This window comes from Euprymna scolopes, chromosome 40 (assembly GCF_053919585.1).
Source record: "Euprymna scolopes isolate OS-2025 chromosome 40, ASM5391958v1, whole genome shotgun sequence".
Taxonomy (NCBI): Eukaryota; Metazoa; Mollusca; class Cephalopoda; order Sepiida; family Sepiolidae; genus Euprymna; species Euprymna scolopes.
In genome coordinates, this window is record NC_136521.1 from 43,360,783 (window position 1) to 43,379,894 (window position 19,112).

The following is a 19,112-nucleotide window of genomic DNA, read 5'->3' on the forward strand; positions in this document are numbered from 1 at the left end:
GATAGATTGTTCTCATTCCATCAGCCACAGCCGGGTAGATGTCATCAGTAATTCACAATTATATTTTTAATATCGTCCACACTGAGGATTGAACCTTCAACCTCCAGAAAAGTTTCACTTAGAATTGGATTTGATCAAATACTTTATCCGTTACGCCACTGGTCCTTACGGAAAGATTCCTGAGTTCGACACGATACATCTGAATAAGGTCGAAGGATTTATCGGCCGAAACGTTGTGAAAATTGCACTCAAAATAAAAACAGTGCACATGTTTCCCATCCTAATATCTCTATCTTTACTTATATATAAAAGTCACTGTATATGTTCGTTCTCTATGGGCTCGGAAACGACTAGACCGATTTTTATGCAATTTCACGCAAATATACTTTATGTGTCTGGGAGTGTTATTGGATAGGTTTTGTAGCGGAATGCCTCTGATAAATATCGAAAATCCTTAATCAATAACCAAAACATCCGATTAAAGAACGAACAGAATTAAACACCTTGCATCACAATGTTACATGGACGAGGACAGATCGCAGTAATTAAAAGAACAACATAGATAATTATCTATATAAAAGCCAAGTACGTCCAAGGATGGAATACTGCTGCCACATCAGGAGCTGCTAAAAAAGCCTATCCTGCCTTGACAGAGTACAAAATAGACTTCGTGGCTTAGTGGGGGATGCCCTTTTCTCTACCCTGCAACCTCTCTCCCACAGAAGAGACCTTGCGAGCCTCTTCTTGTTTTATCGTTATTTCCATGGCAGGTGCTCGTCTGAACTCCAATCTCTGCCCCCCCCCCTCGCCAATCTTTCACGAAAAACACCCGTATAGCCGAATCCACTGTGAAAAATTTTCCGCACTCTATATCTGTGCCTAAATCAAAGCGTAGATTCCATGAACAAAGCTTCTTTCTTAGACCTGCACGCCTGTGGAACTCTGTTCCGTCTGCCTGCTTCCCACCTGACTACAACCTGGATGTCTTTAAGTCCAACGTTAACAAATTCCTGATGAACCGCCCCCTTAAGTAAACACGTCATTAAATCTCCACACTAACGTACTGTACTTGTAATAACCCTTATCCCTGAGTGGCTTCCGGGCCTTGATAAGTGGTGACCACCGTGTAAAAAAAAAAGAATATTTGTTAAAAGGAAAAGGTTGGAATCGAACCGAGTATTCAAAAGGTAAAAGTGAATATATTTCGCAATCACAGGAATTTAGGAATTGCATGCTGTGTTTAGAAATAATGATAAACCAGAGGTCAGAGTTAGAACAATGGAAAATGAAAACAGTTTATGAATTTTCTTTGTGTAGCCGAAGGCGTGTTAAATACATATGGAGATTGTTATGGCTTGCAAATAGCCACAAGAAGAACAGAACAACGGATAATAGTTCAAAACATGTGTTACATGAAAACAGTGGAGAGGTTACAAATGGAAAGCGTTGGTAATTCACCGAGCATGCGAGGGTCGCTCTGGAATTAGATCTCTGCTTGAGATCGCCATGAGTTATAGTTCCTATTTACAATGGACAGAGTTAGACACCAGGGTCGTTTTTTAACGTGGAGAAAAGGAACAAAAATTTAAAATTGTCTCAGTCGTGAAGGATTTCTCCTCCACTGACAGAAAACAAGAAATTGAAGTGCAACATCTGAAGAACAGATACTACACTGTGATCTCGGCCCAGGGCAATGGATTTTTTATTCTGCCCGAATGGATCAGAGGGGATAGCAAATCGCATTGGTGTGATCACTGACAAAATAATTTTTCAACGAAGAAATAACAATTTTTTTTTTTAAATATAGTTTAAAAACATCTTTTAAAAAAATCATTTTTAGTCATTCGTTGAAAAATTATTTCGCCAGAAAGTGATTTAATCTTCTGCAATCGCTGATTCGACTTCGCCCCCGCGGCCTTCTTGGCACGGGGAGGGGGGAGGGCAAAGATCAAAGTGTAGTATCTATTCCGGCAGATACTGCAATCAAAGTTATATGTGGGGGGGGGGGGGCAACCGCACATTTAAGACTATTGCTCTTGTAGCAATCAATTTTGGTCAATAAAGGGAAAACCCTTCATACCGGTTGTCACTATCCAGCTCCCAACCTCGCAGGGCTGGTCCCCCTTTCCCCTTACGCTCCCCTTTCTCTCCACATTAAAAAACGGCTTTGTGCCTAATTTGCTCAGTGGGGAAGCAAATAAATAACCAACTTGCTTTCTCGAATTCACAATAGTCCTAATGCTATTTCAGGGATCATCAGTTATTTACCATGAAACTGTTTCGAAGATTATTTATATATATATATATATATATATATATATATATATATATATATATATATATATATATATAGCATAACCCGGATATAAGGGATCCTATTATAAAAAACCGGATATAAAAGAGATTTTCTCTGCCCCCAAATTAGAGTTTGTGTTAATGTACAGAGCAAACCGGATATAAGAAACCATGAGATAAGTGCACTCACGTAAGAAGTCTCTTATATCCGGGTTACAGTATGTGTGTATGTGTATGTATATATATATATATATATATATATATATATATATATATTATATACTCCTAATTATGTGTGTATATATATGTATATATATGCTCTTAATTATCAATATATATATATATATATATATATATATATATATCCTATTATAAATTTTCGTACTGTTTGTCTGTGAGTGCGTGTGTGTGTGACGCGGTTTGTCTCAGCCTACAGGCAATCCACCCAGGCAAGTAAGGTACCGAAATGAAGCTTATGACCCAGCTGATGTTTTAGTGATATTTATATCCATGTTTTGTGTATGGAAATGCAAAAAACTGCAAAAAATGCAAAAAAAATAACGATTTACTAAACAACGTTTTATTTACTGGATACATTTCCGGTATTCACCGGAAGTTATTATCTCTCTTAGTAAGTTCGATTTACTGTGTGTGTGTGTGTGTGTGTGTATGTGTGTGTGTGTGTGTGTGTGTGTGTGTGTGTGTGTGTGTGAGACAGACAGACAGACAGAGAGAGACAGAGAGACAGAGAGAGGCAGTTCGAAATGAAGCTTATGACCCAGCGGATATTTTAGTGATATTTATATCCATGTTTGGTGTATGAAAATGAAAAAAAAAAAAATGAAAAAATAATAACGATTTACTACACAACGTTTTATTTACTGGATACTTTTCCGGTACAAGGACTCAAATTTGCCCAGCTGGGCAAACATGAGTGCTTATATATATATATATATATATATATATATATATATATATATATATATATATATATATATATATATATGACACCCTGCACTGAAAATTCCCGAAAGGATGAAACACTAGTGTCTGTAGGTATTTAATTATTATAGTAAAAAAAAAATTATATATATATATATATATATATATATATATATATATATATATATATGCTCCTAATCTAATGAACGTGTCATTATGAATTTTAGAAAATATATGCTTATGTCTTAAACACATAAATATTTACAAAACACATTTGAACGTAACAAATATCGGACAACACCGGATCGCTATAGCCATTTATTTCATAAAATCACTACTATGCATTGTTTGCTTGTTTTTTTTTGTTTTTTTTTTTCTGTTGTTTTTGTTTTTGTTTTGTTCGTTTGTTTTTTCTTGAGCGACAGCGGATACCCCCTGCAAGGGTGTCTCCGCTAGGTATCAATTCTGGGGCAAGTGTTGCACAAATCTCAACCACTCCTTTTTCCTGAATCGACATCGTTTGATTCTAATTAGTGTTGGGACGATTAATCGGAATGGAAATCGGAAAAATCGGGAGATTTGGGCGTATCGGAGTCCGTATGGGAATCGGAAAAAGTGATTCCTATTTTCCGATGTAAAAACGATTCTTTTAATTGTTTTTATTTTATTTTGTTTTACCAAAAGCTTCCATTCCTGGTAATGATGTTAAAACATATAAATATTTATTGATTTTAAAATACCAGTAAAGCTAAAATCGATAGATTACGCCCGCCCCCCTAAGTGTATTTTGACGTTTAGGAAAATAGCTGCATATTTAACATGTGTTTTTTACGAGAATCGAGAGAAATACCAATCTGATAGTTAATTAGAGATTTATAAAGAATCGGAATCGGTAATTGTATCGGAATCGGGAATTTAGTACGAAATCGGTAATTGTGTCGGAATCGGGAAAAATATTGGAATCCTCCCATCGCTAATTCTAATGGAAAGAAGAAGTCTAATACGACTGTAAACTGCGTCGAGATAAATCAAGCTCTGCCATTTTCAGAACATGATATTCCTAAATGGTTACACATTTTAGTGCTGGCCAGGCTTAATGTTGCTTAACTTTTATGACCAAACGTGATTATACCGTATTATGCTGTATTCAATCAGAAAATTCTGAAATCGTTTTTCTTTGTTTGTTTTTTGTTGTTTTTTTTTTTTTTTTTCAGTGGTGAATCGATTTTTTGATTCTTCGGTAATAAAACTAGCATGTTTATTACTGTCCGGTCTTCATAATCGATAGTTTTGCTTCTGAACAAAGGATCGATCGTCCGACTTCACCACCAGAACACATATTAAAGAAACAACCACGTATTCAATGTATACAAAATATCATTCTAGATGGGTCAATACATAACAACTGCAAACTAAATGGGAACAAATGGATACAAAAGATTGTTCAATGGATTCTGGTGCTTACTAATATACGAAAAATTAACTTCCGGCAAAACCAACTTCCGGCAAGACATTTTTAAAGATGCTATCCAACATGGCGACATAAATAAGGATAATGTTTTATTTTTGTATTTGTTTGTTTTGTTTTATTTTTTTATTTGTTTGCTTTGCTAATGTACTTAACAGGATAGACAGTTTAAAAATGAAGATAAGAAGGAAGCTTTAATTTACGATATTTCTTTCATTAAAGAGTCTTTAATGACAACCTAGATGTGCAGAGTTCGAATCCAGTTCGTTCCACAGAAGCACATTCACTGAGGATATTGACCACCTGTAAAACGGCGCAAATTACATGGGTATGGCCATATGACGAGATCAACTGATCTTGCTAAAACAATAATGCAGGGGAGAGTAAGGAGGAATAAAGTGTGGATGACAGAAGAGAGAGGAGTATAACATCAGGGATGGGCGGTCCTAAAGCTCAGCAGCAGCACCATCACAATAGTACAGGACAGACGTGAGTGGAGAGAGATGATGAAAGTTTCTTCAAAGCCCCCCCCTGACGGAGATAGATAGATAGATAGATAGATAGATAGATAGATAAAGACAACCAGATAGAGAAAAAAGAAAAGGCTGAGATATATAAATATATCGAAGAATGTGTATGAGATAGATAGATAGATAGATAGATAGATAGATAGATAGATAGATAAAGACAACGAGAGAGAGAAAGAAGAAAATGCTTAGATAGATAAATATATCGAAGAATGTGTATCAATTAGCGAGATAGGGCTACGATAGATAGATAGATAGATAGATAAAAACATCGAGAGAAAGACAGGAGAAAAATATATATATATAAATATATCGAAGAATGTGTATGAGATAGATAGATAGATAGATAGATAGATAGATAGATTAAGGTAAAGCGGGAAGATGGCAGTGCCTCTGTGATTAACGAAACGCTGACAGCCTAGCTGCGTCTCCTCCCAGAAGTATCCGATGTCTTTCTTGAAAAAAATCCAGCTAGAAAGATATCGAGGAAGCCAACACCAATAACAGACTCGTCTGATTCATACGAAATGAATTAATGATCAAAAGCCAAACGACTGTTGGATTGTCAGCTGAATAATGAATTACATTATGAGAGGATTTAAAATGATGAATAGAACGAAAATAACTGATTACTTTTAGCGAAGGTTAACGCAGTTTTTACTGACATTAGATTTGAAGGTAATCGTGTTGTCTGCAGAGAAGCAGTACCAAAGTAATGTGTTCGATTAAAAAAGTCAATTTGTTACTGCTATGACTACGTTACACAAATTGGATCTTCCGTACACACAAAAATTGCCCAGTAGTATAGAACGATTTCAGCTAGTATATATATATATTTTGTACATGATACTCTATAAGGATCCTCTTCTAAAAACTCTCTGTATGTGGAACACATTATTTGGAACTGCTTCACTGCAGACTACACGATCGTATTCAAATCCAGTGTCAATAATAAATATTGTTGGCTTGTAGTCTAGAATTAGTTGCTAATTTTTATTATTTGTATTATTTTGTCTACTGTCCTCATCTTAGGTGTTATTCTCACAACTTTTCGGCTAATGTAACCTCCGATCTTCTTAAGGAGGATCTTGTTTGAATTTTGAAATATTTCTGTCGAACTCGGGAATCAGTACAGAATTTCCAATGGGACCCGTGGCGTAACGGATAAATTACTAGATAAAATTCAGTTCTAATTGGCACATTTCTGGAGGCTGATGGTTCAATCCTCCGTGCGGGAGACACTAAAAATATAATTGATTGATTGATTGAACAAGAGCATGATTAACACCGTGTATTAAATCAGAGGCTGCGTTCGAAATTCTGTGCAGATTCGTGAGTTGGACAAGTACACCTGAAAACGGTCGGAGGTTACTTCGGCTGATACGTTGTGAAAATAGCACTCAAGATGAGAATCCAAATAATAATAATAATAATTCGACTGAGCTTCAATCTATGGTCCCCCTTCGCCAAACTTTCACAAGAAACACTCGTCTAGCTGTAAACACTATCAATAATTCCCCCCACTCTTTATCTGTGCCTAAACCTAAACGTAGATTCCATGAACAAAGCTTCTTTCTTAGAACTGCACGCCTGTGGAATTGTCTTCCGTTTTCCTGCTTTCCGGCTGACTACAATATGGTTGTGTTCAAGTCTAAAGTAAATAAGTTCTTGATGAGCCGTTCCATATAAGTTATTAAATTTACCAAATTTTCATTGCTAATGATTACTATATTGTCCAATTTCTACTGTACGCTCTTTAACCCTTATCCTTGAGTGTCCTCTTGGCCTTGATAATGTGGTGATGCCTATGTAAAAAAAAATAAAATAATAATAATAATAATAATAATAATAATAATAATAATAATAACCTTTGATTTAAAACTTGATTTAATCTTTGGGTAAAGTAATACTATTCAAGCTACTTTTCTAAATTACTAATTTGAAATCACCACCATCTTGCCTGAATCCAAAGATTCTGTCATTGGCATTGGTTTCCCTGATATTTTTCTAATCAGAATTCTTCCTAAAAATACATCCGGTATTACGGGAGGGACCACGTGCCAACATCCTTAGAAAAAGTGATTTTTTGTGGAACGAACTTGATTCACCCAGATCGTCAGTCCGTCTCGTTAACGACTAAACCAGCATCACTCCTAATATATTGAGATGATAAGAATTGAAATACACTCTAAGGTTGACTACTGTTGTCACATTTGATAAGGAGCTGCTCGATGCACTCCTTTGCCTTGACAGAATTTTAAATCGACTTCATAATCTAGTGGGAAATGATCTCTTCCTTTTCAAAGACTTTTTTTTACAGAAAAGAATTGCTAAAATTTCTCGTTTTTTTTTCTTCTTCTTCTTTCTGAATCTTTAAGAAGAGAGTTGATTATTCGCAAGGGCTCATGGCGAAGTGGATAAAGTACTTGATAAAATTCAGTTGTAAGTCACACACTTCAGAAGGTTTAATCCACAAGCGACACTCCAAATACAATTGCAAATTAATTTGGACTTCTACACAGTCATAGCTGGCTGACCGAGAGCATGTTACACCTGTGGATTAAATGAAGGGTTCCATTCGAAATCCAGTGCAGATTCCCGAGTTCGACAGAAAGATTTCCGATTTCGACAATATACACCTGAAGAAGGTCGGGTGTTAAATCGATCGAAACGTTGTGAAAATACTCTCAATGTGGGAATAGTAGATCCAAATAATACGAAGTATTAAATTTATTCCAAAAATTAAAAGCCGTTATTTTAGAATATTTATATTAGACAAAAAAAAAACGGGGGTTTCAGGTAGGTATCGACACAAAATTTGTGGAGATCTTAGCATTACCTACCCTTTCTAGATAATTTTACGCGCATGCACCGTCAGGGGGCGCTCATATCTAAAAACGTTGTGCAAATAACACTGAATACGAGAACAGTAGTCAGAAGAATAAAATAATACGAATAATCTTTCTCGGTTCTGTCATTATTTTCATAAGTGCTCGACTGAGCTCCAATCCCTGGCTCCTCTTTGTGAAACATAAACAAGAATTTATCATCCTACCACCACTGTTTTTTTATTGTTTTTTGTTTCATTATTATAATTAGCCTTTAAGAAACAAAATGGGTTATTCAGTTTTTCCGGACAACGCTGGATATCCTTGCTAGTTGAAAATAAAATAAATAAAACGGGTATACTTAAGGTGTGATCCATTCTGTCTTAACATTTGATGGTGTAAATGCTATCAACAACTTTAGTGCTGTAAAGTTTCTAGAAATATCCAAGGTTTGGAGCTTACAATGGACGCTAAGTATCTCGTGTAGTGTTATGCGCAGTAAATATCATTCGAGTGGCGACTATCTCGAATTCATTCTTATTGGGTTTTTTTATTTATTTATTGGTATTTATTTATTTTTTTTTTTTTACTTTATCTGCGACTCAACATTCACTGTTAAATTGACAGCTTAAGGTTTCCGTATATGCTGAAAACGAATATCACATTTAAATTTGGGGCAGACAAGTAGTTTTCTAGACATTAAGACATTTATTATCCAGTGTAATTAATTATGTATTCTCTGGTGGTCATGTTTTTCTCAACCGAAAAGTACTAATGCGCATGTGTGTTAGAAAACACCCTCATCCTCCTCCTCCCCATGTTAAGATTGGCGACCGCCACTAACATTTAATAAATATTACATTTCGATCGCCCACACTGAGAATTGAACCTTCAACCTTCAGGAGAATATCACTTCACAATTGACTTTTCCAAGTACTCTAACCACAGGCCGACCGAAAAATACAATTGCCAATTACTTAGGACCTCTATCCAGTCATGGATGACGGAACGAGAGCATGCTACCCCCGTGTAGTAAATTAAGAGTTCTGTTCAGAATTCCGTCCAAATTCCCGAGTTCGACAGAAACATTCTTGAGTTCGAGAAGATACAATTGTGGAAGGTCGAAGGTTACATCAACCGAGACGTTGTGAAAATATTACTCAAGATGAAAACAGTAGTCTGATGAATCCAAATAATACGAATAGATATTCGAATGTTCCATTAAAGTTATCCTTTATCGCTCAAACACCGAGTTAGTAAAGAAGTTAAGAACATAATTTTCACCTTCCCCAAATGACCAGTTAAATATGGTACAGTATATCTTTTTTTGTGGTCTCTTCGTCTTACTGGATTCCTGGACAAGAATTCATCTAGTCTGGTGGAGTATCCAGCTCAGTGTTGTTATTTTAGGTAACATCACTTTGAGAAGATACACCATTCCTCATCCAGTGGTTAGCCATACCGAGGAGATCTTATTTGGGCAGCGAATACTATGTGATTTTTAAATATCATATCAGGGTTTACTTGTAGGGCAAAACATGCTCATGCCAGGTTTTCCTGACAGACCCCTCTACAGAGAAATCTTAAACACCCCAGGATACTGTCTAGTTCTTTCCGAAACAATGAGATCTCTGAGTGATTTTCAGCCAGCACGTTAGTATTAATTTATTTTTTGCAGACTATTATCCTTACCTTTCTTAATTGTTGTTTCACAACGTTTCGGCTAACTATTCCTCTGGCCTTAATCACGTGGTAACCGCGACGGGATAGGAACTCTGAATATCCTAACTGCATTCTCAGCAATTACTGCCATACATAGTTGTTGTCGTATCACCACGTTTTTGGCCAAGTAAGCCTCTGGCTGGCTTTGGGTAGGATTGAAACCGATATCTTCAGACAATTCTCACCTGGAACTGTAAAGATTCAATGTCTCTATCCACTGTACGACGGGCCCTGAAGGGCCCTTCGGTGCCCGTGAGAATTGTCTGAAGATAGCGGTTTCAATCTTACCCAAAGCCGACCAGAGGTTTACTTGGCCAAAACACATGGTGAGACGAAAACAACTATGGATGGCGGTAGTTGCTCAGAATACAGTTAGGAGATTCGGAGTTTCTATCCCGTCATGGTTACCACCTGACGAAGGCCAGATGAATAGTTGCTCGAAACGTCGTGAAACAACAACTAAATCCAACCCCCTACACAGTAGAGATCCCTAAGTGTAAGAAAATCCTTCTACTCTAATAGATTCTTTCCTAGAACTGCTAGACTTTGGAACTCTCTTCCGGGATTCTGCTTTCCCAACTGTACTGACATGTAGAAGTTCAAGTGTTATGTGAACAGATATCTTGCTGCTCATTTTCCTTCATATCCCTGCAACTTATATCTCCGGTAGTAGCCCCCTACTTCAATGTGGCACTGTGCATTATTTGGGGTTAAAATGGGGAAAGGGGGCTTGCTAACCAGTTTCGAACCGCGATCAATAGCTAAATCAAGGTCAGGATTACGATTCAAATATGATATGGAATAGGGATCATTGCGAGGAGAAAAACGGAAAAAAGAATCAAATTGAGTCCAATAAGATTTTGTTTTTGTTTATAAATATAAGGCCTCAAAGTTTCCCAGAATGTACAGATGATAGAGCAAGTGTGTCTTACTTATAACGGAGAGTAAGTCGAGACTAAAAGTAGAGGCACGACCTTATAGATAGATAGATAGATAGATAGATAGATAATGTTTTTGTTTGTTTGTTTGTTTGTTTGTTTGTTTGTTTGTTTTTTGCAGATGCAGCGAACTTTACATTGACAACTCTATTTCCTTTAATTGAAAATTTGGTGTCTACCTTTTGTTTTGAGTTCAACTTGGTTTGGCCATTCAACATTTTTGTTTCAGCACGATGGAGCCACGCGCCACACATCGTGTGATATGATCAGTTTATCGAGAGAAACATTTGATGAACGGAGACAAAGAGATAGATAGATAGATAGATAGATAGATAGATAGATAGATAGATAGATAGATAAAAAAGGATAAAAGTTAAAAATTGTTACCTTGGCTGCCGTCGACGAATTAGGATACTCCATTATCCTCCAAATCTTTGGCTTCCATTTTTCCCAGCAAGTTCGTTCGTCGTCGTTTCCCGTGATTGCAATAATGTCCGACACTAGTTCCTCGTCAATGCAATCGTCCATCCCGTTATAGTCCAGTTCGGCCACCGTCTCTTGAGCATCCCTGTGCGACCGGTAATTCGACCAGCAGCACGGTTCGATCTGCTTCTCGTCTAGACCCCAGAAGTTTAGCTCATCTTCGAAAAGGGGCCCACACACATCCGTCGGCGCGTGTAGGCTCCCCGTCCTGTAATAGTTTAGGATCATGCAGAACACCCCGGGGTGTCGGTCAAAAAAATATTCGTCCGTCTCCGGGTCGAAATCGGGATTGTTAGCAGTTGTTTCGGTGAGCCAAGAAAGGCGCGTATCCGGGATGTTTTTCAGGGTCGACTTGTAAGTCTCGTACCGGACACCGCCGACGTTAATGGCGATCCGGTTCTCGCGTTTTTTCGTTGACGAAGAATGAATTGTCGGCATTTCCATTGAGAAAATTGTTGTCAGTTTTCGTTTTCCAATTTATGACATTTCTTTTGTAAGCATTTTATAAACATGGTTTGACCTATCTTATTTGAAATTGTGGTCAATTTAACATTATTTTTATCAGTGTCGGCTCAGGAGTAATGCGGTTATTTAATGAGTAACACTTGCCTATACACACCTCGTAGTACAGACACTATATCAAAGAGTATTCATTGTCTTTTGAGGTGGAAGGCAAAGGTACATATTTATAATGGGATAAATATATGAAATGAAGGAGAACAATTTTGATGTTAACGGGGTTTTTTTTGTTTGTTTTTTGTTTTTTTGCTTTTAGTTACATTTCATGAGAAATGAACATTAACTGAAGAAGCTTTTGGAAAACGCCTTGAATTTATTATCACTAGCGGGACCTGTGGAAATTCTACAGCAGACTCTTTCATATGTAATATAGTGATGTTGGCAGTCTGTGAATGTTCAGCATAAATGGAGACACTCTGATATTGTTGTAGCTCTTTTGTTAAAACTGCAAAAGTATGTATCTAAATTAGCAAGGACGCCCGGCGAATCCCTTAGCATCCCGGCGTAGCCCGGTGTAGTCCGGTCGTAAAATACGCTTAAATATTATATTTTAATTTATGCAGATTTCGTATATATTATTATATAGTCAATTTTCTATCGATTCTGATGTATTATAAAGTTGTCAAAAATAAAAAAAAAATATATCCGTATAACTTGAGTTCCTTCAGCTATAATCGAAACCGAAACCAAAATTTATGAAGAATTCTTGATAAAAAAATTTATTTAAAAAAAGAATAGATGACTTGAGTGCCATCAGCTATAATCGAAACGGAAACCAAAACTTATGAAAAATTCTTGGCAAAACTATTTATTACAAGAAATGGAAGGTCATAACAATTAAACGACAGTCACTCGGAAGAAAAAAGATGTAAGCGTGACATACAAAATAACACACACGCTATCGTATTAATATGGAGATTGTATGAATAAAGATGCTTTAAAGCCAATCCGAAATATTCATTAAATTGTTACATTTTGAGCTCTAGTAATATATTCACTATTGAGCTATTAAATATTTACTGAGAATTCTTTTGAAAACATTTGGATTTTTTTTTCTCAGAAAAAAAAAGTATGTTTTGAAAAATGGAAAAAGTAATTGTATGAATAAAAATGTTATTTTTAATTCGGAACGTCTATTTAATAGACGTTCTGAGATTATTAAATTTTGAGCTTTTGTAATATATGCACTGCTGAGGGTATTAATTAAACCATTACTGAGTAATCCTTTGGAAAATGCCTTGAATTTATTATCAAGAAAAGTGTGTTTCGGAAAGTGGGCAGAAACAATTGTATGAATAAAGACTTTTTTTTTAATAAATCCGGAACATATATCCAATTATTACATTCACAGCTCTAGTAATATATTGACTATTGAGCTATTAATCAAACTTTTGAGTAAATTTAAAGATTTGGCCTTCGGGACAAGATCAAAGTGTAGTATCTGTTCCTGCAGATGCTGCACTTAAGATAATTTGTACCAGTCAATGGAGGGGAAACCCTCTATACTGGGACAATTATTATTTTTGGTAACCAGAGTGCCCCCTTTTTGCCTACTTTTAGGGGAGCTGGTTTTTACCTCACATTAAAAACGGCCTTGTGCCTAATTTGCTCAGTGGGGGAGCAAATAAATACCATCTGTTCTTCAGATGCTGCACTTCAATTTCTTGTTCTCTGTCAGTGGAGGAGAAATCCTTCACGACTGAGACAATTTTTATTTTTGTTCCTTTTCTCCACGTTAAAAAACGACCCTGGTGTCTAACTCTGTCCCGTGGGGAGGCATTGTAAATAGGAATAATATATATATTTGTAGTTTTGTAGATTTAAATTATTTTCAAATCATATTCCAAAAGAAGAATACACGGAAAGGTATCCAAGTCATTTACAGCTGTTTTCGCACTATGTTTATTTTCAGTTCACAATATCACACAATATTTTTGAAACTGCGTCTTTTATCAGGGTGTGATATCTGGAACATCACAATATGCACACAGAAACACAACACGCACAAACACACACATGTATATATTTTCTTTTATATTTACGAAACTTGTACTTAAAATATTTTAATCGTTTTCTTTATCTAATTACTTTTTCTTTTTTTTTTTCTTTTGGTTTGCGCTTTCTTTTTTATTTATATTTTTTCTTTATTCTTTCTTACATATTTTTTCCTTTTTTTTCTTTCATTTCCGGAGCATTACTTTCTATTTCACTTTCTATTTCACTTTCTCTCTTTTTATCTGATTTCATTTCCCTTCTTTACTATTTTATTGCCCTATTCATTTTTTATTTCATTGCCAATGTCAGTAAGTCTTTTTGTCATTTTTTTTAATCATTTTAAAATATCTCCCGTTCCTTTTCCCTTTCTTTTTTTTTTTCTTTGGCTCACTTCCTTTTTTTTCTATCTCATTTCATCTGCTATGTTTTTCTTTTTCAGTTTATATCTTTATTCTTTCCTTCTTCCTTTTATGTCCAATTCTTTAAATTATTTTAAACATACCTTTGTGATTCCTTTAAGCAATCCCTTTTATATTTCTTTTTTCACGACAGTGTTATCTTATTTTCTTTTTGAAAAAAAATATTTTGAACCGCCATTTTGATCCGCCATTTTGATCCGCCATTTTGATCCGCGCACAATACCCAATCACTATGTATCCATATTCTCATCTGTTATTTTTACTTCTATAGAAATCATTATCTTCTTCTTTCATTATATTTCGGTTCTTTTAATTGTAGATTAATTGAAATTTTAGATTTTAAGGTATTTTCCATTTAAACAATAAAATTTGTACTTGAAATTTGGTTGGAATATCCATGATGATGTTTTGTCTCTGAAAGAAAAGAAGGGGAAAAGATATCAAGGGTCAAAGAAAATATCAGACACAGTAAATAGATGTGGCATATATTTGAGAATAATGACACAGACATAGAAGCATATACACAATATAGCATATATATATATATATATATATATATATATATATATATATATATATATACATATATATATATGTTTTTGTGTATTCATATTAAAAACCCTTTTTTCTGTTTATTTCAAAAGAAAATCTAACTTTGTTATATATGGGTTGTGGAATTGCATTCATATGCAAAAGATCTAGCTAATTTGCATATTCCTTTAAACATTCATTTTCATTAATTCCCTATCAGCTTTTTCGGTGTTTTTATGGGATGATTATCTTTAGTTAACTATTACGTGTAATTATATTCATGTAGATATTCTACATGATTTATACTTTCGTAATATTTGCGTAAAAAGGTTATAGTAAACACTAACCTCTTCCTATATATATTTATATTTAAAAAAATTTGCCTACCAAACTCCTCTGTCAGTTTTTGGTATACAGACATGAAACTTAATATATAGAGTATTCGAACCCATGCGAAACTTTATATTTGGGTTTTAGCCAGGGAGAATCGGTACAAAAGTGTGAAAATTAAAGAAATGGAATTTGGCATGTAAAGGTCGAACGACAGCATTACGAACATGCATGCGTAACCATGATAATCAGGGCATTTATTCATATTTTAATTTTTATCCTTGCAGCAAACATGCTTTCATAGGTCAGCCATTACCGTCAAAGAAAAAAAGTAAATAGTAAGCTAAACGTTTCGGTTTCCATTCTCGGTGGTGGCGCACAAGTCATTTTTTTTTTAAACATTTTAAATCATTATTATACATTGGGCCCAACATCATATAATAATAAATACGAAATCTGCATTAATTAAAATATCATATTTAACCGTATTTTACGACCGAGCTATGCCGGGCAGTTTGTTAGTATATATATATATATATATATATATATATATATATATATATATATATATATATATATATATATATATATATAAGTGAACCTGTCTGTCTGTCTAAGTGTCTGTGTACATTTTCCTTCGCAATAACTCTGTTAATTTTCAGTCTACAGACTCGAAATTTGATATACAGGGTACTGAGATTTGGGAAAATCGATGTGATCGGTTTGCGGCCAGAATCTCGCTATTAAGGGGTCAAAGTTCAACGACTTGACGTTTGAGAACTCTACCAAACTCCTCCGGCAATTTGGGGTCTAAACACTTGAAATTTTAGATATAGGTATCTTGAACATGGATCTAACTTAATAACTCGATTTAAGCCCAAAACAATAATTTTAAGGGGTCATAATAGGGGTCAAAGTTTTAAAAAATTGACCTTTTTTTTTTTGCTCAGCATACCCATGCTAGTATATATATATATATATATATATATATATATATATATATATATAATATATGCGTGCGTATATATATGTGTGTGTGTGTGTGTGTGTGTGCATACATATGTGTGTGTGCGTGCGCAAAGTCAAATCTATGAGTAGGTTAGGTTTAAAAAAAAAGGTAAGATCCTGAAAATAAAGATATCGACATTGCTTAAACTACAATGATAGACGTTCCTACCGAGCAGCATTTAAACATCGTTAAAAGCGAAAGTTTGAAGATATGAAATCTTTAGAGGGGGTGCGTGTTATTAAAACTGTTCCTATTTACTATGCCTCCCACAGCACAGAGTTAGAGACTAAGGTCGTTTTTTTAACGTGGAGAAAAGGAACAAAAACTTAAAATTGCCTCAGTTGTGAAGGACTTCTCCTCCACTGACAGAGAACAAGAAATGAAGTGCAGCATCTGAAGAACAGATACTACACTGTGATCTCGTCCCAAAGACCAATAAGTTTTTATTTTTTTAACTGTTATTTGAGAAGAACAGATGTCATTTGAAAATGTTTACTGTCGCTAAACAGAGTCGGGATAACCTTAGGTAAACTTTTGAAGGACTATCTTTAAAAAGTCCATAGTAATCCAGGTTAAGCTTGTATCAATTGAGGATTTCTACTGTATTTGTATAATAGTGCTCAATAATAAATAGAGCCATAGAGTACTGTTGTTGCTGTTGTTATTGTTATTATTATTATTATTATTATTATTATTATTATTATTATTATTATTATTATTATTATCGTTAATTTCACAGTATTGTGATGTTTAACGATGTTATTTTTTGTGTCTTTTTTTTTACTCAAGCGCAGGCTTTTACACCAAAGCTAGTGAGCATAGTCAAAGAGTCATTTAGAAGGAAAGCGTAGAATGTTTAGTGTGCCAAGCAGAATTTACTTCTGGAGTACCGTGATGTTGTATTTGATTCCTAGCGAGTTCAACTGTTTCTCAAGACCTTCTATTCCTATTATTATTATTATTATTATTATTATTATTATTATTATTAATAATACTAGTAGTAGTAGTAGTAGTAGTAGTAGTAGTAGTACGACGACGACGACGACGATGGTGATGATCATCATGATGATTTTATCAAATTTTTTACCTGAGTTTTTCCTATATCGTTAAATAGCGTAAAATACATGCTATATGTTTCCAACTTTCGGGATTGAGTTACGTTTGAAAACTGTTGCCGAAAAACATTTACAACAAAAACTCGTCTAGCTACAGTCAGTATCAATAGATTCCCTTTCTCTCCTCCTCTTTTTTTTCCACTCATATATGTGTGTGTGTGTGTGTGTGTGTGTGTGTGTGTGTGTGTGTGTGTGTCCAACTTGTGTGAGAGCTCCTTCTGCCTACAGAACGAAGGCTTACGTATTGTGACACACAAAGCCTCCAAAATATTCAGTAAATGTTTAGAGCGAACCCTGTGCACGATACGAAAAAGACCATCCGAATTTATTATCGAGCAATGGTCGGCGATCGGGCAAACGCTTGTGCTCTAAAATTTATTTTTCTACATAGTCATTACTATATTCTAAGGCGCCGATGAATGTTGATCGGTTCAATTTTTTTCTGCATGGAGGAATTTCATGGCGCCTCTCTGCTCCTGACGAACGTCAATGACAGGGGGTTGCTTTTCTATAGTTTGACACCGTCACTATCTGCAATAGGAAAATGAAACTGTCAGGCCATGAATGCATAAGTTCAGTCATCATAACATTGCAATTTGCAATTTCTTATGATCCATTCGAGCGAAATAAAGATAGGAGACATTACTTTTGGGATGCTCCTCATAGTTTCGCAGATGAAAAATATATATGGATATGTTTTTAGAGTTTGTTTTGTTGGTAGGACGAAAAAGCTGTTTGCTTGGATACTATTTTATCCTTCTTAGATTCCTAGTTATCAGGCGATGCTGACTTAAACTGATCCTTTTTCTTAAGCACTGGCCCTTATTTACGTTACTGAAATTTTGGGATGAAGATTGGTTATTCGTATTATTTGGATTCTTCAGACTGCTGTTGTCATTTTGAGTGTTATTTAGCAAATATAAAAATTCTTATAACTCCCACATACTAATTTTTTCAATTTTGACTACTGAGCAGCCCTTTTTCCGGATGAAAATGGATTAAAAAGCTTCCCACATGTCTGAATATACTATATACCAACTTTCAAGTCTGTAGATAAAAAAATTCGTATAGTGTATAGATTGAGAAGTATCCACACACACACACACACACACACACACACACACACACACACACACACATTTTCACATTTACAGATAAAGAGACGCATGTGAAATGTGAAAATTCAAAATAAAGTAACAGGAAAACTTATATCGTATTATTTGGATTCATCGGACTACTGTTCTCATCTTGAGTGTTATTTTCAAAACGTTTCGGTCGGTGTAACTTCCGACCTTCTTCGGGTGTATCTTGTCGAACTCGGGAATATTTCTGTCAAACTCGGGAATTTTACACGGGATTTCGAAAGGGCCCCTTTATTTACTCCACGTGATTAGCATGTTTTCGTTCAATTAGCCATGACTGAACCCGTGACGTAGTAGTCAGATTACTTTGAAAAAAAAAATCAATTGTAAAAGTGATATTCTCCTGGAGGTTAAAGGTTCAATCCTCAGTGTAGACGACCGAAAAATACAATTGCGAATTACTTAAGACCGCTATCCAGTCAAGGCTGACGAAACAAGGGCATGCTACCCCCCCCCGGGAAATAAATAAAAAGTTCCGTTCGAATTTCCGTGCATATTTCCAAGTTCGACAGAAGCATTCGACAAGATACACCTGAAGAAGGTCGGAGGTTACATCGACCGAATAATCTAAATAATACGACTGGTTCCTATAGTTAGACACAAGGTTGGTGTTAATGTGGTGAAAATCCATCTCCAAGAAGAGGCACTCCAGATTTGGATAAAGACTAAATTTGCTTCAGGAGGATTTTCCTTTGTCGCAACTGAAACATGTAATGAAAAGATTCAATAATATAGAGCTTCAGAATGTTAGCCACTGAACGGAATATATAACAGCGATTTAAATTTTCTCACTCTTTTAACCCATATATACAGGGTGGTCGCTAGAAAAGCGGGAAATTTGAAGGTCAG

At 35.2% G+C, this 19,112-nt stretch overlaps 1 protein-coding gene across 4 annotated transcripts in view; it reads right to left on the reverse strand.

The window, feature by feature from the left end:
- LOC145265503 (potassium voltage-gated channel protein Shaw-like) overlaps nucleotides 1-19,112 on the reverse strand; it is a 51,575-nt gene that overhangs the window by 15,710 nt on the left and 16,753 nt on the right. For all 4 annotated transcript variants that reach the window (XM_080121403.1, XM_080121402.1, XM_080121401.1 and 1 more), the window contains exon 2: nucleotides 11,108-14,550. In XM_080121403.1, the coding sequence (XP_079977529.1) occupies nucleotides 11,108-11,647 (540 nt within the window). In that variant the 5' untranslated portion in view covers nucleotides 11,648-14,550. The remainder of the gene's footprint in view (nucleotides 1-11,107; nucleotides 14,551-19,112) is intronic.